We start from the raw sequence: 20,118 nt of genomic DNA, 5'->3' as shown, positions 1-20,118 counted from the left end.
ACAGTGTGACGCTCTCTCCATACCTTCCCAACAACAGTGTGACGCTCTCTTCCGTATTGTCCGAACAACGGTGTGATCCTCTCTCCGTACTGTCCCTACAAAAGTGTGACCCTCTCTCCGTATCATCCCAACAACTGTGTAATCCGCTCTCCATACCGTTCCAATAACATTGTGATGTTCTCTCCATACTGGCCCAACAACAGTGTGACTCTCTCTCCGTACCTTCGCAACTACAGTGTGACCCTCTCTCTGTACATTCCCAATGACAGTGTGACGCTCTCTCCGTACTGTCCCAAAAACAGTGCGACCGTCTCTCCGCACCTTCCCAACAACAGTGTGATTCTCTCTCCGTAATGTCCCAACAGTGTGACCCTCTCTCCGTACTGGCCCTACTAAAGTGTGACCCTCTCCCCGTACCATCCCAAAGACAGTGTGACCCTCTCTCCATACAGACCCAAGGACAGTGTGACCCTCTCACCATACAGTCCCAACAACAGTGTGACCCACTCACCATACTGTCCCAACAACAGTGTGATCCTGTCTCCGTACCTTCCCAACAACAGTGTGACGCACTCTCCATACCTTCCCAACAACAGTGTGACGCTCTCTCCGTACTGGCCCAACAACAGTGTGACCCTCTCTCCGTACCTTCCCAACAACAGTGTGACGCTCTCTTCCGTACTGTCCCAACAACGGTGTGATCCTCTCTCCGTACTGTCCCAACAACAGTGTGATGCTCTCTCCGTACTGGCCCAACAACAGTGTGACGCTCTCTCCGTACTGGCCCAACAACAGTGTGACGCTCTCTTCCGTACTGTCCGAACAACGGTGTGATCCTCTCTCCGTACTGTCCCTACAAAAGTGTGACCCTCTCTCCGTATCATCCCAACAACAGTGTAATCCGCTCTCCATACCGTTCCAATAACATTGTGATGTTCTCTCCATACTGGCCCAACAACAGTGTGACCCTCTCTCCGTACCTTCCCAACTACAGTGTGACTCTCTCTCTATACTGGCCCAACAACAGTGTGATGCTCTCTCCATACTGTCCCAACAACAGTGTGACGCTCTCTCCATACCTTCCCAACAACAGTGTGACGCTCTCTCTGTACTGTCCCAAAAACAGTGCGACCGTCTCTCTGCACCTTCCCAACAACAGTGTGATTCTCTCTCCGTAATGTCCCAACAGTGTGACCCTCTCCCCGTACCATCCCAAAGACAGTGTGACCCTCTCTCTGTACTGTCCCAACAACAGTATGACACTCTCTCCGTACTGTCCCAACAACAGTGTTACCCTCTCTGTACTGTCCGAAAAACGGTGTGACCCTCTCTCCGTACTGTCCCAACAGTGTGACCCTCTCTCCATACCTTCCCAACAACAGTGTGATTCTCTCTCCGTACTGTCCCAACAGTGCGACCCTCTCTCCGTACTGTCCCAACAACAGTGTTTCCCTCTCTCCGTACTTTCCCAACTACACTGTAACCCACTGTATGTACGATCCCAACAGTGTGACCCTCTCTTTGTACTGCCCCAACAGTGTGACCCTATCCGCATACTTTCCCAACTACACTGTAACCCACTGTATCTACGATCCCAACAGTGCGACCCTCTCACCTTACCATCCCAACCACAGTGTGACCCTCTCTCCGTACTGTCCCAACAACGGTGTGACCCTCGCTCCGTACCGTCCCAACTGTCTGACTCTCTCTGCACTGTTCCAATAGTGTGATTCTCTCTCTGAATTGTCCCAACAACAGTGTGATCCTCTCTCCATACTGTCCCAACAACTGTGTAATCCTCTCTCCGACCTGTCCCAACAACGGTGTGACCCTCTCTCCGACCTGTCCCAACAACCGTGTGACCCTCTCTCCATACAGTCCCACAACAGTGCGATCCTCTCTCCATACAGTCCCAACAGTGTGATGCTCTCTCCCTACCTTCCCAACAGTGTGACCCTCTCTTTCCGTACCATCCCAACTGTCTGACTCTCTCTTTACTGTCCAAATAGTGTAATCCTCTCTCCGTACCGTCCCAATAGTGTGATGCTCTCTCCATACTTTCCCAACAGTGTGACCCTGTCTCTGTACTGTCCCAACAACAGTGTGACCCACTCTCTCCGTACATTCCGAACTGTCTGACTCTCTCTGTACCGTCCAAATAGTGTGACTCTCACTCCATCCTGTCCCAACAACCGTGACCATCTCTCCGTACTGTCCCAACAACAGTATGACCTTCTCTCCATACTGTCCCAACATTGTACCCCTCTTTGCATTCTGTCACAACATGAGTGTGACCCCTCCATGCAAATCCCACCAACACTGCGACTCTCCCATGTGATGTCCACCAACAGTGAGCTCCACTTATTGTCCCACCAACACTGCGACTCTCCCATGTGATGTCCACCAACAGTGAGTTCCACTTATTGTCCCACCAACACTGCGACTCTCCCATGTGATGTCCACCAACAGTGAGCTCCACTTATTGTCCCACCAACACTGCGACTCTCCCATGTGATGTCCACCAACACTGAGCTCCACTTATTGTCCCACCAACACTGCGACTCTCCCATGTGATGTCCACCAACAGTGAGCTCCACTTATTGTCCCACCAACGGTGTGACTCTCCCATGTGATGTCCACCAACAGTGAGCTCCACTTATTGTCCCACCAACACTGCGACTCTCCCATGTGATGTCCACCAACAGTGAGCTCCACTTATTGTCCCATCAACACTGCGACTCTCCCATGTGATGTCCACCAACACTGAGCTCCACTTATTGTCCCACCAACACTGCGACTCTCCCATGTGATGTCCACCAACAGTGAGCTCCACTTATTGTCCCACCAACACTGCGACTCGCCCATGTGATGTCCACCAACACTGAGCTCCACTTATTGTCCCAACAACACTGCGACTCTCCCATGTGATGTCCACCAACAGTGAGCTCCACTTATTGTCCCACCAACACTGCGACTCGCCCATGTGATGTCCACCAACACTGAGCTCCACTTATTGTCCCAACAACACTGCGACTCTCCCATGTGATGTCCACCAACAGTGAGCTCCACTTATTGTCCCACCAACACTGCGACTCTCCCATGTGATGTCCACCAACACTGAGCTCCACTTATTGTCCCACCAACGGTGTGACTCTCCCATGTGATGTCCACCAACAGTGAGCTCCACTTATTGTCCCACTAACACTGCGACTCTCCCATGTGATGTCCACCAACACTGAGCTCCACTTATTGTCCCACCAACACTGCGACTCTCCCATGTGATGTCCACCAACAGTGAGCTCCACTTATTGTCCCACCAAAGGTGTGACTCTCCCATGTGATGTCCACCAACAGTTAGCTCCACTTATTGTCCCACCAACACTGCAACTCTCCCATGTGATGTCCACCAACAGTGAGCTCCACTTATTGTCCCACCAACACTGCGACTCTCCCATGTGATGTCCACCAACAGTGAGCTCCACTTATTGTCCCACCAACACTTCGACTCTCCCATGTGATGTCCACCAACAGTGAGCTCCACTTATTGTCCCACCAACACTGCGACTCTCCCATGTGATGTCCACCAACAGTGAGCTCCACTTATTGTCCCACCAACACTGCGACTCTCCCATGTGATGTCCACCAACAGTGAGCTCCACTTATTGTCCCACCAACACTGCGACTCTCCCATGTGATGTCCACCAACAGTGAGCTCCACTTATTGTCCCACCAACACTGCGACTCTCCCATGTGATGTCCACCAACACTGAGCTCCACTTATTGTCCCACCAACACTGCGACTCTCCCATGTGATGTCCACCAACAGTGAGCTCCACTTATTGTCCCACCAACACTGCGACTCTCCCATGTGATGTCCACCAACACTGAGCTCCACTTATTGTCCCACCAACACTGCGACTCTCCCATGTGATGTCCACCAACACTGAGCTCCACTTATTGTCCCACCAACACTGCGACTCTCCCATGTGATGTCCACCAACACTGAGCTCCACTTATTGTCCCACCAACGGTGTGACTCTCCCATGTGATGTCCACCAACACTGAGCTCCACTTATTGTCCCACCAACACTGCGACTCTCCCATGTGATGTCCACCAACAGTGAGCTCCACTTATTGTCCCACCAACACTGCGACTCTCCCATGTGATGTCCACCAACACTGAGCTCCACTTATTGTCCCACCAACACTGCGACTCTCCCATGTGATGTCCACCAACACTGAGCTCCACTTATTGTCCCACCAACACTTCGACTCTCCCATGTGATGTCCACCAACAGTGAGCTCCACTTATTGTCCCACCAACACTGCGACTCTCCCATGTGATGTCCACCAACAGTGAGCTCCACTTATTGTCCCACCAACACTGCGACTCTCCCATGTGATGTCCACCAACACTGAGCTCCACTTATTGTCCCACCAACACTGCGACTCTCCCATGTGATGTCCACCAACACTGAGCTCCACTTATTGTCCCACCAATGGTGTGACTCTCCCATGTGATGTCCACCAACAGTGAGCTTGACTCCTCCCTTTATAATCTCAACAACTGTGCAAACCCCTTCCCCCTTGTACTGTCCCAAGATCAGTGCAATGCTTCTGAGGGCTCCAGTACTGATTGACATGGATTTTGTTCTCATTATTGGTTCAGTAACTTAAACCTTCAGCCACCACAAGAGCACAGAGTGTGCCATTGAACTGTAGTGTACTGCAGATCCCCCTTTCTTTTAAAACTCACTTTGCGAAAGAGTGCGGTGATACGGTCCCGGGTGTTGTAGAACTTGGAGTTGAGCCAGATGACCCGGACAAGGTTGAGGATGTGAGGCAGCTTGGGTGGAATGTCTCTCACCTTCAGAGTGGTGAGCTCCTGGCAGGGCACATTGAGTAAAGCCAGGAAGCTGAGGTTGGACTGCGCCTGAGCACGTCCATCCTAGAATCAAAGCACAAATGGGCACAATGTTATCAGGAATACTACAAGTTAGCCAGAGTTCCACATATACTGCAGCAGGGGAGTCCCATCTCTTACGGAGTGAATGCTTAACTCCCTAGCAGCAGAGACCAGTTGGTGAGGAAGCTAAGTGAAAAGGCATGTTCTTTCAAAGGCGTGGTAATGGGAGGGATGTTAGGGGAATGGGGCACAATAAGTTGTAAGGAGGAGGCAAAGCCATTGACAGAAGACCATCTTCAGAAATCGGCAATTCGCAAGCTCAGATCAGGGTCTGGATAATGCAGAAGTGAGTGCTGGTGAGGGGCTAGGGTTACACAACAGTTTCCTGATGGGGCTAAGGCTGAACATGTGAGAAATACCGATGCTAGGACAGAAGGAGATGGGACAACTCTGGGGGAGATTTAGTAAAATTAAGCTTCATCTCATGAGCCAAGCTAGGTACACGGTTTCAAATTCCTATTATTTCTGACCTAGCTGACATGAAAATTGTTGTTATGTGGCAGCAGTGCAGTGCAAAGAATGACGTTACTATTAATTACCAAAGTACAGTGCAAATGAAAGAAATAATGGTGGGTTGAATAATGAGTCCTGATGAAGGGTCTCAGCCAAAAGCATCAACTCTCCATAGCCTGTCCATAGATGCTGCCTTATCTGCTGAGTTCCTCCAGCATTTTGTGTGTGTGTGTGTCATTTTGGATTTCTAGCTTCTACAGAATCTCATCAAAGAGACATAGAACATCATAGAAACTGGCCCATCTAGTATGTGTCAGACCAATAGTCCCATTGACCTGCACCGTTGTCCTCCATAGTCCTCCAAGAAGACAGGTCCCCATGGTGTACCTGGTGAGGCTCAGAAAACTTGTGCTAACCAACTGGTGGATGTGTTCAAAGACATTTTCAAATTCTCATGGCTACAGAAGTTCCTACTAGCTTCAAAAGGGCAACAATTACACCAGTACCCAAGAAGAGCTGGGTGAGCTACCTTAACAAATATTGCCCAGTAGCACTCACATCTGTGGTGATTAAGTAGTTTGAGAGGTCAGTTATATGGCTGGAAACAACTCGTGCTTATTCAAGGACCTGAACCTGCTGCAATTTGCCTACTGCCACAATAGGTCTACAGCGGGTTCAATCTCATTGACTCTTCATCTATTCTTGATCACCTGAACAATACTATTACTTAGATCAGGCTGCTGTTCATTGACTACAGTTCAGTGTTTAATGTTATTATTCCTAGAGCTCTGATCAAAAAAGCTCCAAAACCTGGGCCTCTGTACCTCCCTCTGCAACTGGATCCTCAACTTCCTTACTTTAAAATCACAGTCTGTATAGATCAGAAATAACATCTCCTCCTTGCTGATAATCAACACTGGCACACCTCAAGAATATATGCTTAACCCACTGCTCTACTCTCTCTACACGGTAGAGTTACCAGGAAGATAGTTGAATACTCCTCTTGTGGAATGTGGGAAGGCAGGGAGACCTCAAATGTCCATAAAGACTACAACTGTGAGAAGTGGTCAGTTCTCTGGCACTGTCTGCATTTGTGAATCAGAAGGAAAGTAGTCCTGTGATTAGGTTAGGATTAACTCAGGGGCTGGGGGCGGTGGAAAAAATCGCTGAGCAGCACGACTTGAAGGGCTGGTAGAGCCCATTCTGCACTGTAGCTCAATAAATAAATTAATATTTATCCTATCTATACCCCTCATAATTTTGTATGCTTCTATCAAATCTCCACTCATGCTCCTACACTCCAGAGAATTAGGAGCTAACCTATTCAACCTTTCCCAATAACTCAGATCCACAAGTCCCAACAACATCCTTTTAAATTTTCTCTGCACTGTTTTAACATTATTTATATCTTTTCTGTAGGTAGGTGACCAAAACTGCACACAATACTCCAAATTAGGCCACCAACATCTTATACAATTTCAACATAACATCCCAACTCTTGTACTCAATACATTGATTTATGAAGGCCAATGTACCAAGAGCTTTCCGTATGATCCTATCCAACTATGATGCCACTTTCAAGGAATTATGGATCTTTATTCCCAGATCCCTCTGTTCTACTATATTCCTCAGTGCCCTACACTCACTGTGCAAGACTTAACCTGGTTGCACCTCTCAAAGTGCAACTCTTCAAACTTATCACATTAAATCCAATCTGCCATTTTTCCAGCTGGTCCAGGTCCCACCTCAAGCTTTGATAGTCTTCCTTGCTGTCAATGCACCCCCATTCTGAGTGTCATCTGCAAATATGCTGATTGAGTGACATCGATCGAGTGAGATTGATAAAGTTTACCACATCATCATCCAGATCGTAGGCAAATTGCAACTGACCCAGCACTGATCCCTGCAGTTCGCCTCTAGTCACAGGCAAAGAAGCAACCATGTACTACCACTCTCTGGCTTCCCTCACAAAGCCAATGTCTAATGCAATTTATTACCTCATCCTGAATGCCAAGCAACTGAACCTTCTTGGCCAGCCTCCCATGTGGGACCTTTTTAAAAGCCCTGCCTTCAACGATCCTGATAACTTCATTGAAAAACTATAGAGCTAGTTTGACATGACCTACTACACTCAAAATCATTTTGACTATCCCTAATCGTTGTGGCTATCCCTCGAGGTCAAGGATGATGGTCTTCATTCCGTTTCAGCAGAGCAAAGATGCTTGTGCGTGTATTTGTTTAACGTGTACTTGATGTTGCACTCCAAGAAGCACATGATACTTCACTAATCAACCAACTGATTCCAATGGCATGGAAACCACGACAATTGGAGCTGATGGATTTGTTGCAGCCTTCATCCACCTTCACAGTTGAGTTCGAAGTAACTTTGTCTGCCTGTTCCACCATTGAGGTCTTGGTTGGATTGTTCTTTATCAGGGATCTCACCCTCGGCCTTACTGCCATGGGTGACCCTACCAGGAGCATCCAGACAGCATCGCTCTTGGGAACTCAGGGCCACACAAGCTTCTCCTCCACGACAAGGTGACAATCCATGGACTACCCTAATAGTCCCTGTCTATCTAAATATTTATACATCCAGTCCCTTAGAATACCTTCGAGTAATTTGTCCATCACCTCCCTCTGGTGCCCCTCCTCCTTCCTTTTCTCCCATGGTCCACTCTCTTCTCTAATCAGATTCCTTCTTCTTCAGCCCTTTCTCCACCTATAACCTCCCAGTTTCTCATTTCACCCCCCTTCCCTACCCACCTATCTTCCCCTCACCTACCACTTTGTACTCCTCCCTCCCTTTCTTATTCTAGCTCCTGCCCCCTTCCTTTCCAGACCTGAAATGTCACCTGTTTATCTTGCTCCATAGTTGCTACCTAGCCTCCTGAGCTCCCCCATCCATCTCCATGTGTTTTTCTGTCTACAGTGAACTTTGCCCACTTTACTCAGGAGTTCCCTTGGGTGGAGGATTGTGTTGATGCCTCAAGACACCTTGGGGGAACAGATCAAGGGATCCTTACAGTTCATCTGTACAACAGCAGCGAGCCTCAGTTGTTTGATCTTCACACCTGCCCAAAGGTGGTTTACTCAATAACATTTGCTGGCTGGCAGTGTAGTGGCATAAGTACTGGACTTAGAGGCAAATGGCTGGAATCCAGCCAGCCCCTTGCACGCTTTCTATCTGTGCTGGGTCATGCATCAAGCTAGCAACTCACCCTCGACAAATGCTAAAGAAATGGCCAAAAATGCCACCTAATACACCACAAGGTGTGGAAAAGAAACAACAAATGAACATTTAGTTCTTCCCCTGGCTCCTGGATGACCAGTTACACCCACAACAATAGAATAACCAGTAACTTCCACAGGCAAAGGGCAAAGAATTTTACATAGGATGCAGAACAAAGGTGAAAGAGAAATTTAAAAAGCCGCAGTACAGTATCATAGACACAAGAGTTTCTGCAGAAGCTGGATTCCAGATTCATTCCCATTCACAAATGCTGCTTGACCTGCTGAGTTCCGCCAGCATTAAGTGTGAGTGTGTGTGTGTGTGTGTGTGTGTGTGTGTGTGTGTGTGTGTGTGTGTGTGTGTGTGTGTGTGTGTGTGTGTGTGTGTGTGTGTGTGTGTGTGTGTGTGTGTGTGTGCGCGCACGCGCAGCAGTACGGCATTATCATGTGACCAGAGACTGCAACTAAACTGTGACAGCTGACATAGCAAAACTTGGGGTGACACAATAACATACTGTTTAGCACAACGCTTTATAGTACAGGCGACCTTGGTTCAATTCCTGTCACTGCCTGTAAGGAGTTTGTATGTTCTCCCTATGGGTTTCCTACACAGTCCAAAGACGTATCAATTAGTAGGTTAAATGGTCATTGTGGCAACACTTGTGCACTGCCCCCTACTACCTAACATGTTAGTGTAAATGATGCCTTTCACTGTGTGATTCAATGTACTTGTGATAAATACATGCAGAGATGGCAGAGAAACTGAATGCGTATTTTGCATCAGTTTGTGCAGTGAAATTACGACTGAGAAGGTGCTCAGGATGCTTACTTGTCTGAGAGTGGAGGAAAATCTCCTGGACCTGATGGAATGCACCCTCAAGTTCTGAAGGAAGTAGCTGGAGAGGTTGTGGAGGCATCTTTCAAGAATTGACTGATTCTGGCATTGTACCAGATGACTGGAAAATTGCAAATGTTACACCGCTATTTAAGAAGGGTGGGGGGCATCAGAAAGGAAACTATAGATCTGTTAGCCTGACTTCAAAGGTTGGGAAGTTGTTGGAATCGATTATTAGGGATGAGATTACAGAATAAATATAATGTTCTATGGTTCTAATACCTGGAGGCATATGACAAGATAGGCCATAGCCAGCATGGTTTCCTGAAAGGAAAGTTCTGCCTGACTAACCTACTGCAATTTTTTGAGGAAATTACAAGCAGGGTAGACAAGCAGTAGATGTTGCGTACTTGGATATTCAGAAGGCCTTTGACAAGGTGCTGCACATGAGGCTGCTTAGCAAGATAAGAGCCCATCGAATTACAGGGAAGTTACTAGCGTGGCGAGCATTGGCTGATCAGCAGAAAACAGAGAGTGGGATTAAAGGCTGCTGGTTACCAGTGGAGTTCAACAGGGGTCAGTGTTGGGATCGCTGCTTTTTACGATGTATGTCAACGGTTTGGACTACTGTATTTAATGGATTTGTGGCTAAATTTGCCCATGATACAAAGATAGGTGGAGGAGCAGGTATTGTTGAGGAAACAGAGAGCCTTCAGAGAGAGTTAGATAGTTTAGGGGAACGGGCAAAGAAGTGTCAAACGAAATACAATGTTGGAAAGTGCATGGTCATGCACTTTGGTAGAAGAACTAAATGGGCAGACTATTATTTAGATGGGAGAGAATTCAAAATGCAGAGGTACAAAAGGACTTGGGAGTCCTTGTGCAAGATACCCTAAATGTTAACCTCTAGGTTGAGTCAGTTGTGAAGAAGGCAAATGCAATGTTGGCATTCATTTTTAGAGGTATAGAATATAAGAGCAGGGATGTGATGTTGAGGCTTTAAAAGGCACTCTTGGGACCACACAGGGTACTGGGCTGCTTATTTTAGAAAGGATATAATGACATTGGAGAGGATTAAGAGAAGATTCACAAGAATGATTCCAGGAATGAAAGGGTTACTGTATGAGGAATGTCTGGCAGCGCTTGGGCTGTATTCCCTGGAGTTCAGGAGAGTAGGGGGGGGGGGGGGTGGAATCTCATAGAAATATTCCAAACGTTAAAAGGCCTGAACAGGTTAGACATGGCAAAGTTATTTCCCATTGTAGGGGATTCTAGGACAAGAGGGCATGACTTCAGGATTGAAGGACATCCTTTTAGAATTGAGATGTGAAGAATTTACTTTAATCAGAGGGTGGTAAATCTGTGGAAGTTACCACAAGCAGCTGTGGAGGCCAAGTCATAGGGTGTATTTAACACAGAGACAGATAGGTTCTTGATTAGCCAGGGCATCAAAGGGTATGGGGTGAAAGCAGGGGAGTGGGGATGACTGGAAGATTTGGATCAGCCCATGATTAAATGGCAGAGCAGATTTGATGGGCTGAATGGCCTACTTCTGCTCCTTTATCTTATGGTCTTACAGACGTAGGAAGGAGAAGTTACATGGACTGGGACTTTATTCCCAAGAAGATAGAAAACTGGGGGTGGGTGGGGGGATGTTACCTGATAGATCATGCAAAACATGCACAGGGTAAAACACATGGTCTTTTTTTGCAGGGTGGAGGGTGCTAGGTTTAAGATCGGAGGTGAGAAATTTTATAAGGACATTGGAGACATATTCTTCATGCCAAAAATGGTGCTTATTTAGAATGGGCTGCCAGAAACAGTGGCTGAGGCAGACACATCAGCAATGTTTAAAAACCATCTGGATAGGTACATAGATAGGAGATGTCTAGAGGGCTTTGGGCCAAATGTGGACAGATGGGACTAGCATGCTGGGAAACAGTCAGAATGGATGAGCTGGTCCGAAAGGCTTGTTTTCGTTATGTATGACTCTTGACTCTAAGTTGGGATGTTGCAGAAGCCCAGTGACGGATGAGAAAGCAACCTGGAATCCAGAGCAACAAGCACAAATGCTGGAGGAACATCTCTGAGGCAGTATCTATGGAGGGGAATAAACAGTTTTGGGCCAAGAGCCTACATTAGGACCGAAAAGGAATTCCTAGTCCTCCTCATACACGTAGTTGCCACTCAGGAGCCCTCACAGCGTGTACCCAGTTGGTGAAGCAGGTAACCGGAGTCATTGACAACAACCGACACTTCACTTCCTGTTGGAGGTCAGCAATGTTTGATTATCATTCAGAGCAAGGAATAATCATGCTGGATTCTCACAAGAGAATCTTCTTGTCACATACCTGAATCAGCTTGGCAAGCTTGAGGAAGGGAGCAATGTAAGAGGACTTGAAGAGCTCGAGGATGGACTGGATATGTTTGACTCCAGGTTTATCGAGTTGGAAATCAATTCCTGACAAGTCCACACAACGGTTTCGCCAGAACTGAATCTCCTCCAGTGGTCCAAGGATCTCCCCAGTGTCTACGGACTGCTGAGCACTGAGCACGTCTTTAATCTGACGAGTCCAATGGACAACGGCAGCTGAAGATTGAAGCACAAAGGTTAAATGCCTCTCCATCAATAGAGACCTCTCAATCAATACTTGGAGTCACTTTGCAGACCAATTCTGCTATTTCCTCCACCAAACATGCACAGTGGAAGGCCATTCAGCCCCTCAAGCCCACTTTGCCATTACATTAGGTTATAACTGATAAACATTTTCACTTTATAATCCTTAATAATAACTATTCATTAAACTCAACTTCAACTTCAGTACCTCCAGCTATGGTCAAAGATCCAGATTTAACCACCTTTCGTATGAGAAACTGCAACTTACACCACCTCCAACAAGATCCTACCATCAAACGTCATTCTCTGCAACTTCCACCACCTCCAACAAGATCCTACCATCAAACATCATTCTCCGCAACCTCCACCACCTCCAACAAGATCCTACCATCAAACATCATTCTCTGCAACTTCCACCGCCTCCAACAAGATCCTACCATCGAACATCATTCTCCGCAACTTGCACCACCTCCAACAAGATCCTACCATCAAACATCATTCTCTGCAACCTCCACCACCTCCAACAAGATCCTACCATCAAACAACAAACCTTCTCCCCACCCTCCAGATTGCTTCCTCTGTTATTCCTTTGTTCATCCATCCCTCCCTACTAATTTCCCTTCAGGTACATTCCTGAAAATCGAAGGAGTACTACACCTGCCCATTCACCTGACCTTCATCTCTATTCAGGGACCCAAACGGTCCTTAATGGTGAAGTAATAATTTGTTTGCGAATTGTTGGGATCATCTACTGTACCCAGTGCTCCCGATGCAGCCTCCATTACATTGGTGAGATTTGATGCAGATTAGGGGATTGTTTCATCAAGCACCTCAGCTCCATCCACAAAAAGTGGAATTTCCCAGTGACCAACCATTTCAATTGCTGCCCCCATTCCCATTCCGATATCTCACTCCATGGCCTCCTCTTCTGCGTGATGAGGCCACTCTGAGGTTGAAGAAGCAACACCTTACTATCAGATTAGGTAGCCTCCAACCTGATGGCATGAACACTGATTTCTCCAACATCAGGTAATTTTTTCCGTCACCCTTCCCTCTTCTTCATTCCCCCACTCTGGCCTCTTACCTCTTCTACTTATCTGCCTATTACCCCCTGGTGCCCCTCCTCCTTCCGTTTCTCACTTTCCTCTCCTATCAGATTTATTCTTCTCCAGTACTTTACTTTCTTCATTTATCACCTCCCAGCTTCTTACCTTACCCCCCACCCCCCATCCCACCCAACTTGCTTCGTGTATCACCTTTCTCCTCCCCCTCCCCTACCTTCTTGTTCTGGTAGCTAGAGGTCATGAGTTAAGGGTGCAATTCAAAGGTTGATTACAAGTCTGGAAGTCAAAGCCCAATTACTAAGCCTGGAGACCGGAGTCCTTTTCTGATGTTGGAGGACTGTCTATGTGTGTGAGTGGGTGAGAGGGAGGAAAGAGGTTTATTTTGCTGTTTTTGTTTAGTTGCTTGTTGTGCTCTGTATGGTATTGTCTACCAAGCATTGTGGATATGCTATGTTGGTGCCAAAATGTATGGCTCATTAATAACACAAATGACACATTTCACTGTATGTTTCCATGTAAATATGATAAACAAATTTGAATTCTGAAAAATTCTGAAAGCTGAAATATTTAAGGGGAAACCCAAGGGAGAGTTTCTTCACTCAGAAGCTGGTGTGAATGTAGAATGAACTGACAACGGAACTGATGGATATGGGTTTAAGTGGAATATTTAAGAGAAGTTTAGATAAGTACAGGGATGTGAGGGGTATGGAGTGTTACGTCCGTAGCCCCCTCCTTTGTAAGAATCGCAAGATCACTTTTGGGTTGGGTCAAGGGGACCAGGAAATGGGAAAAGAGACGTGCAGGCTGGCTCGTTTCCCCGGCGATGTAAAGCTACAGGACATGGCCATTGTCTCTTGGAGACCAATTTATGGATTGAGCTACTATACTACGTGAATGCCCTCAGGCAAAGTGGGCTGGTTGAGGGAGAGAGTGCACACCCCCAACCTGATTGACATCTACGACCCTGCGAGTCAGGATAAAAGAGGGTCTGTAGGAACAGTCCCTCAGACGCACTAGAAGAAACGTTAAGCGACCACGTAACAGCAGGAAGTCATCTGAAGGAGGCCACGTGCGTTCAATTCTGTGGCTGGAATTGGTGGCTGGAACCACGGAGAAAAGCTTTTAGCTAACAACGGGGGAATCCGCTCCCCAACCCAACGGATTGGCATCATAAAAGACCTGGGTAAGTTTAAATGGCATCGCTCTTAAACCCAACAATGCTGTAGCTTGAATGAACTGATAGCGACTGTTATCTTTCCATTGGACAATACATTATCCCCTAGTCAATGATAGAGCTATTTCTTATTGGTTATTATTATACCCGCGCTTTAGATTTAGTATTGACAACGTATATTATCTGTATGTTTGCATTTAATCTTATTTTTGTGCCCTTTATCAATAAATACTTTTAAAAATAGTACCATCAGACTTCAACAGACCTCTCTACCTTTGCTGGTAAGTGATCCAGTTATGGGATTTCGTAACAGGAGGTCTGCAGTTCAGGTGCAGGTTGATGGGACTAGGCAGAATAACAGCTTGGCATTGACTAGTTGGGCCAAGGGTCCTGTTTCTAATCACAGACAGAGAACCAACCATAGGGCCAAAACAGGCAAGCTCCCCGTCTGCTGGAGGAACTCAGTGGGTCAAGCAGAATCTGTGGGAAGAAAGGAACTGTCGATGTTTCAGAACAAAGTCTTGTATTTGTCCTGATGCACAATTTTGACCCAAAGTGTAGGCAATTCTTTCCAAAGGTTCAAAGGTCCAATTTAATGTCAGAGAAATGTATACAATATACATCCCTGAAATGTTTTTCTTTTCAACCATCCACGAGTGCCCCAAAGAATGAATGACATTTATATGTAAGAACCCCAACGTCCCCCCCCCAGCTCCCCTCCCTCCTGTGTGTAATCGGCAGCAAGCAACAATCCCCCCCTCCCCCCACCAGCTAAAAAAAGCATTGGCACCCGCCACCGAGCACTCAGACGTGAGCAAAGACACAGACTTGCAATTACCCCAAAGACTTTGCATTTCACTCGGTGTACGACATACCACAGGCTCTCCCTCTCCCTAATAGGGGAGAAAGAGCTGTCTCCATTTTCCCAGTGAGCCAGGAAACATTACAAACAACTCAATGGTTTACGATGTTACAAGTTCGTTATATCGCTTTTTTCAAGCTCTGTGCACAAAGATCTCAGGTCTCCAGGCACACAGCCGTAGATATTCCGACTCCAGCGACAACACACGCCATGACATCGACCCTCAATGTCCATCTCCTGAGCCCCAAAATCTTAGGCTTCCAAATCTGAGCCAGAATCTTAAGCCAAGCCCTTGGCATGCCGAACAACAATGGTCAGTTATGAAACCCCAAGAGCGGGAACCATTCCCGCAAAGAACCGAAGTCAGCATGTAACTGAAGCAGACTACAGCGGGTTAGGAAGGAAGCTGAGAAGAAGGACCACAAAGGTAGTAATCTCGGTATTACTGCCTGTGCCACGCAACAGTGAGTATAGGAATAGAATGAGGTGGAGGATTGGAGCAGTGGGCAGGGATTCAGGTTTCTAGATCATTGGGACCTCTTTTGGGGCAGGCGTGACCTGTACAAAAAAGGATGGGTGGTTCTTGAATCCCAGGGGGACCAATATCTTGGCAGGGAGGTTTGCTAAGGCTATTCTAGTTTAAACTAGAATTGCTGGGGGGTGGGAACCAAACTGAAGTGAAGGAGGAAAGGGAGGTTGGCTCACAAATAGAGAAAGCTTGGAGACAGTGTGAAAGGGAGGATAGGCAGGTGATAGGGAAGGGTCGCGCTCAGACCGATGATTTGAGATGCATCTATTTTAACGTGAGGACTATTATGAACAAAGCAGACGAGCTTAGAGCAAGGATTAGTACTTGGAGCTATGATGTTGTGGCCATTACAGAGACCTGGATGGTGCAGGGGCAGAAATGGTCACTTCAAGTACCAGGCTTTAGATGTTTCAGAAAGGACAGAGAGGGAGGTAAAAGAGGTGGGGGCGTAGCACTGTTGATCAGAGATAGTGTCACGGCTGCAGAAAAGGAGGAAATCATGGAGGGGTTGTCAACAGAGTCTCTGTGGGTGCAAGTTAAGAATAGGAAGGGGACAATAACTCTACTGGGTGTTTTTTATAGACCACCCAATAGTAACAGAGATATCAAGGAGCAGATAGGGAGACAGATTCTGCAAAGGTGTAATAATAACAGGTTGTTGTGGTGGGAGATTTTAATTTCTCAAATATCGATTGGCATGTCCCTAGAGTGAGGTGCTTAGATGGGGTGGAGTTTCTTAGGTGTGTTCAGAAAGGTTTCTTGACACAATATGTAGATAAGCCTACAAGAGAAGAAGCTGTACTTGATCTGGTATTGGCAAATGAACCTGGTCAGGGGTCAGGTCTCTCAGTCGAAGAGCATTTTGGTGATAGTCATCACAATGCTATCTCCTTTACCATAGCATTGGAGAGAGATAGGAACGGACAAGTTAGGGAAACATTCATTTGGAGTAAGGGGAAATATGAGGCTATCAGGCAGGAACTTGGTAGCATAAAGTGGAAACAGATTTTCTCAGAGTAACATATGGAAGAAATGTGGCAAGTGTTCAGGGGGTATTTGCATGGGGTTCTGCCTAGGTATGTTCCAATGAGACAGGGAAAGAATGGTAGGGTACAGGAACCGTGGTGTGCAAAGGCTGTTGTAAATCTAATCAAGAAGAAAAGAGCTTACGAAAGATTCAAAAAACTAGGCAATGATAGAAGATTATAAGGCTAGCAGGAAGGAGCTTAAGAATTAGGAGAGCCAGAAAGGGCCATGAGATGGCCTTGATGGACAGGATTAAGGAAAACCCCAAGGCATTCTACAACTATGTAAAGAGCAAGGGGATAAGATGTGAAAGAATAGGACCAATCAAATGTGACAGTGGGAAAGTGTGTAAGGAACCGGAGGAGATGGCAAAGGGACTTAATAAATACTTTCCTTCAGTATTCGCTATGGAAAAGGATCTTGGTAATTGTAGTGATGACTTGCAGCAGACTGAAAAGCTTGAGCAGGTAGATATTATGAAAGAGCATGTGGTGGAGCTTTTGGAAAGCATCAAGTTGGATAAGTCACTAGGACTGGACGAGATGTACCCCAGGCTAGTGTGGGAAATGAGTGGGGAGATTGTTGAGCCTCTGGCGATGACCTTCGTATCATCAATGAGGACGGGAGAGGTTCTGGAGAATTGGAGGGTTATGGATGCTGTTCTCTTATTCAAGAAAGCGAGTAGAGATAGCTCAAGAAATTATAGACCAGTGAGTCTTACTTTTGGTAACACACACAAAATGCTGGTGGAACACAGAAGGCCAGGCAGCATCTATAGGGAGAAGCACAGTCGACGTTTCAGCCCGAGACCCTTTGTCTAGAGTCTTATTTTAGTGGTTGGTAATTTGATGGAATAGATCCTGAGAGGCAGGATTTATGAACATTTGGCAAGGCATAATATGATTAGGAGTAGTCAGCATGGCTTTGTCAAAATGCCTTTTGAGACTGATTGAATTTTTTGAAGATGTGACTAAACACATTGATGAAGGAAGAGCAGTAGATATAGTGTATATGGATTTCAGCAAGGCATTTGATAAGGTATCCCATGCAAGGCTTATTGAGAAAGTAAGGAGACGTGGGATCCAAGGGGAGATTGCTTTGTGGATCCAGAACTGGTTTGCCCACAGAAGACAAAGAGTGGTTGTAGATGGGTCATATTCTGCAAGGAGGTCGGTGACCAGTGGAGTGCCTTAGGGATCTGTTCTGGGACCCCTACTCTGTGATTTTTATAGATAACCTGGATGAGGAAGAGGAGGGATGGGTTAGTAAATTTGCTGATGAGACAAAGGTTGGAGGTGTTGTAGATAGTGAGGATGGCTGTCAAAGGTTACAGCAGGACCTTGAGAGGTTGCAAAACTGAGCTGAGAAGTGGCAGATAGAGTTCAACCCAGGTAAGTGTGAGGTGGTTCATTTTGGTAGGTCAAATATGATGGCAGAATATACCATTAATGGTAAGACTCTTGGTAGTGTGGAGGATCAGAGGGATATTGGGGTCCGAGTCCATAGGACACTCAAAGCTGCTACACAGGTTGACTCTGCAGTTAAGAAGGCACACAGTGCATTGGATTTCATCAACCGTGGGATTGAGTTTAAGAGCCGAGAGGTAATGTTGCTGCTTTATAGGACCCTGATCAGACCCCACTTGGAGAACTGTGCTCAGTTCTGGTCGCCTCACTATAAGAAGGATGTAAAAAGGTGCAGCGGAGATTCACAAGGGCATTGCCTAGATTGGGGAGGCTTTTTCCCAGAGCTGAAATAGCTAGCACAAGAGGGCATAGTTTTAGGGTGCTTAGAAGTAGGTGCAAAGGAGATGTCAGGGTAAGTTGTTTTTTTTTAACGCAGAGTGGTGAGTGTGTGGAATGGGCTGCTAGTGACTGTGGTGGAGGCAGATATGATAGGGTCTTTTAAGAAACTCCAGAATAGGTACATGGAGCTTAGAAAAATAGAGGACTGTGGGTAAGCCTAGGTGATTCTAGGGTAAGGACATGTTTGGCACAGCTTTGTGGGCTGAAGGGCCTGTATTGTGCTGTAAGTTTTCTAGTTTTCTAACTCCAGGTCAGGGTCTTCAAAAGAACCCTGAAAGGGAAAAGTAAAGATATTAAGCACAGGAGCTGCCATTTAGCACCATCATTACTCCAGTCTGCCTCCAGCTGTTTCCAAAGAGGCAAGCAAATGAGTAGTCGTTCAGCACCATCATTACTCCACTCTGCCTTCTGCCACAGATGCTGCTCGACTACTGGTTTCCACCAGCCAGTTGCTTGTTGCTCCAAATTCCATTATCTGTGGGCTCCTGTGTCTCCAAACTCACACTGTATTCAGTAGTGACTGCCTGGGATCACCCAAGTGCAACGCAAAGGCAGACAGAAGCCAATCATCAAACTACTGTTGTATGACCTCTAGTTTAGCTCAAAACACAAGAGATTCTGTAGTTCTCTTCAGGGTAGTAATCTCAGGATTGCTGCCTGTGCCACATGCTAACGAGCAGAAGAATAGCATCATCTGACATATTAATATGTGGCTGAGAGATTGGTGTAGGGGACAGGGCTCAGATTCCTGGATCATTGGGGCCTCTTCTGGGAGAAGTATGATCTGTACGAAAAGGACAGGTTACACCTGAACCCAAAGGGGTCTAATATCCTAGCATGCAGGCTGTTAGTGAGGGTTCAAACTAATTTGGCATGGGGATGGGAACCAGAGTGATAGGCTGACAAAGGGGAAAACAGAAATAAATCAAAGATAGCATGCAACAGAGATGATAGAAAGGACAGGCAGGTGATGAGGCATGATCACCACCAGTGGCATGAGTTACAGGGCAATAGAGTCGTGGTGCAGTTAAAACACAAAGCAACAAATACTGGACTGAGAGTGTTATATTTGAATGTATGCAGCATAAGAAATAAAATGGATGATCTTTGAATTCAACTACAGAGTGGTAAGAATGACGTTCTGGCGATCTCTGAAACAGCTTGTTGAGCCCAGTAGGGGATCAGCTGTGCTGGATTGGGTGTTGTACAATGATCCAGAGGTGATAAGAGAGCTTAATGTTAAGGAACCTTTAGGGAACAGTGATCACAATATGATCGAGTTCATTTTGAAATTTGAGAAAGACAAACTAAATTCCAATGTGTTGGTATTTCTGTGGAATAAAGGAAATTACAATGCATGAGAGGGGAACTGGCCAAAGTTGACTGGAAAGGGACACTAGCAGGAATGACAGCAGAGCAGTAATGGCTAGAGTTGCCACAAAAAAATGAGGGAAGTGCAAGACAGATATATTCCAAATAAGAATAAATTTTCAAATGGAAAAACAACATTACAATGGCTGACAAGTGAAGTCAGAGGCAAAGTAAAAGCAAAAGAG

General features: G+C 46.3%; 1 protein-coding gene across 1 annotated transcript in view; it reads right to left on the bottom strand.

The window, feature by feature from the left end:
* dnah2 (dynein, axonemal, heavy chain 2) overlaps positions 1–20,118 on the bottom strand; it is a 462,789-nt gene that overhangs the window by 408,910 nt on the left and 33,761 nt on the right. Inside the window, exons 7-8 of the mRNA XM_059975314.1 lie at positions 11,837–12,075; positions 4,757–4,948 (exon numbers count right to left, since the gene is read on the bottom strand). Of these exons, the coding sequence (XP_059831297.1) occupies positions 4,757–4,948; positions 11,837–12,075 (431 nt within the window). The remainder of the gene's footprint in view (positions 1–4,756; positions 4,949–11,836; positions 12,076–20,118) is intronic.

This window comes from Hypanus sabinus, chromosome 7 (genome assembly GCF_030144855.1).
Source record: "Hypanus sabinus isolate sHypSab1 chromosome 7, sHypSab1.hap1, whole genome shotgun sequence".
In the NCBI taxonomy this organism is placed as follows: Eukaryota; Metazoa; Chordata; class Chondrichthyes; order Myliobatiformes; family Dasyatidae; genus Hypanus; species Hypanus sabinus.
The sequence above is the reverse complement of the archived record's forward strand: the minus strand, read 5'-3'. Positions and strand labels throughout refer to the sequence as shown.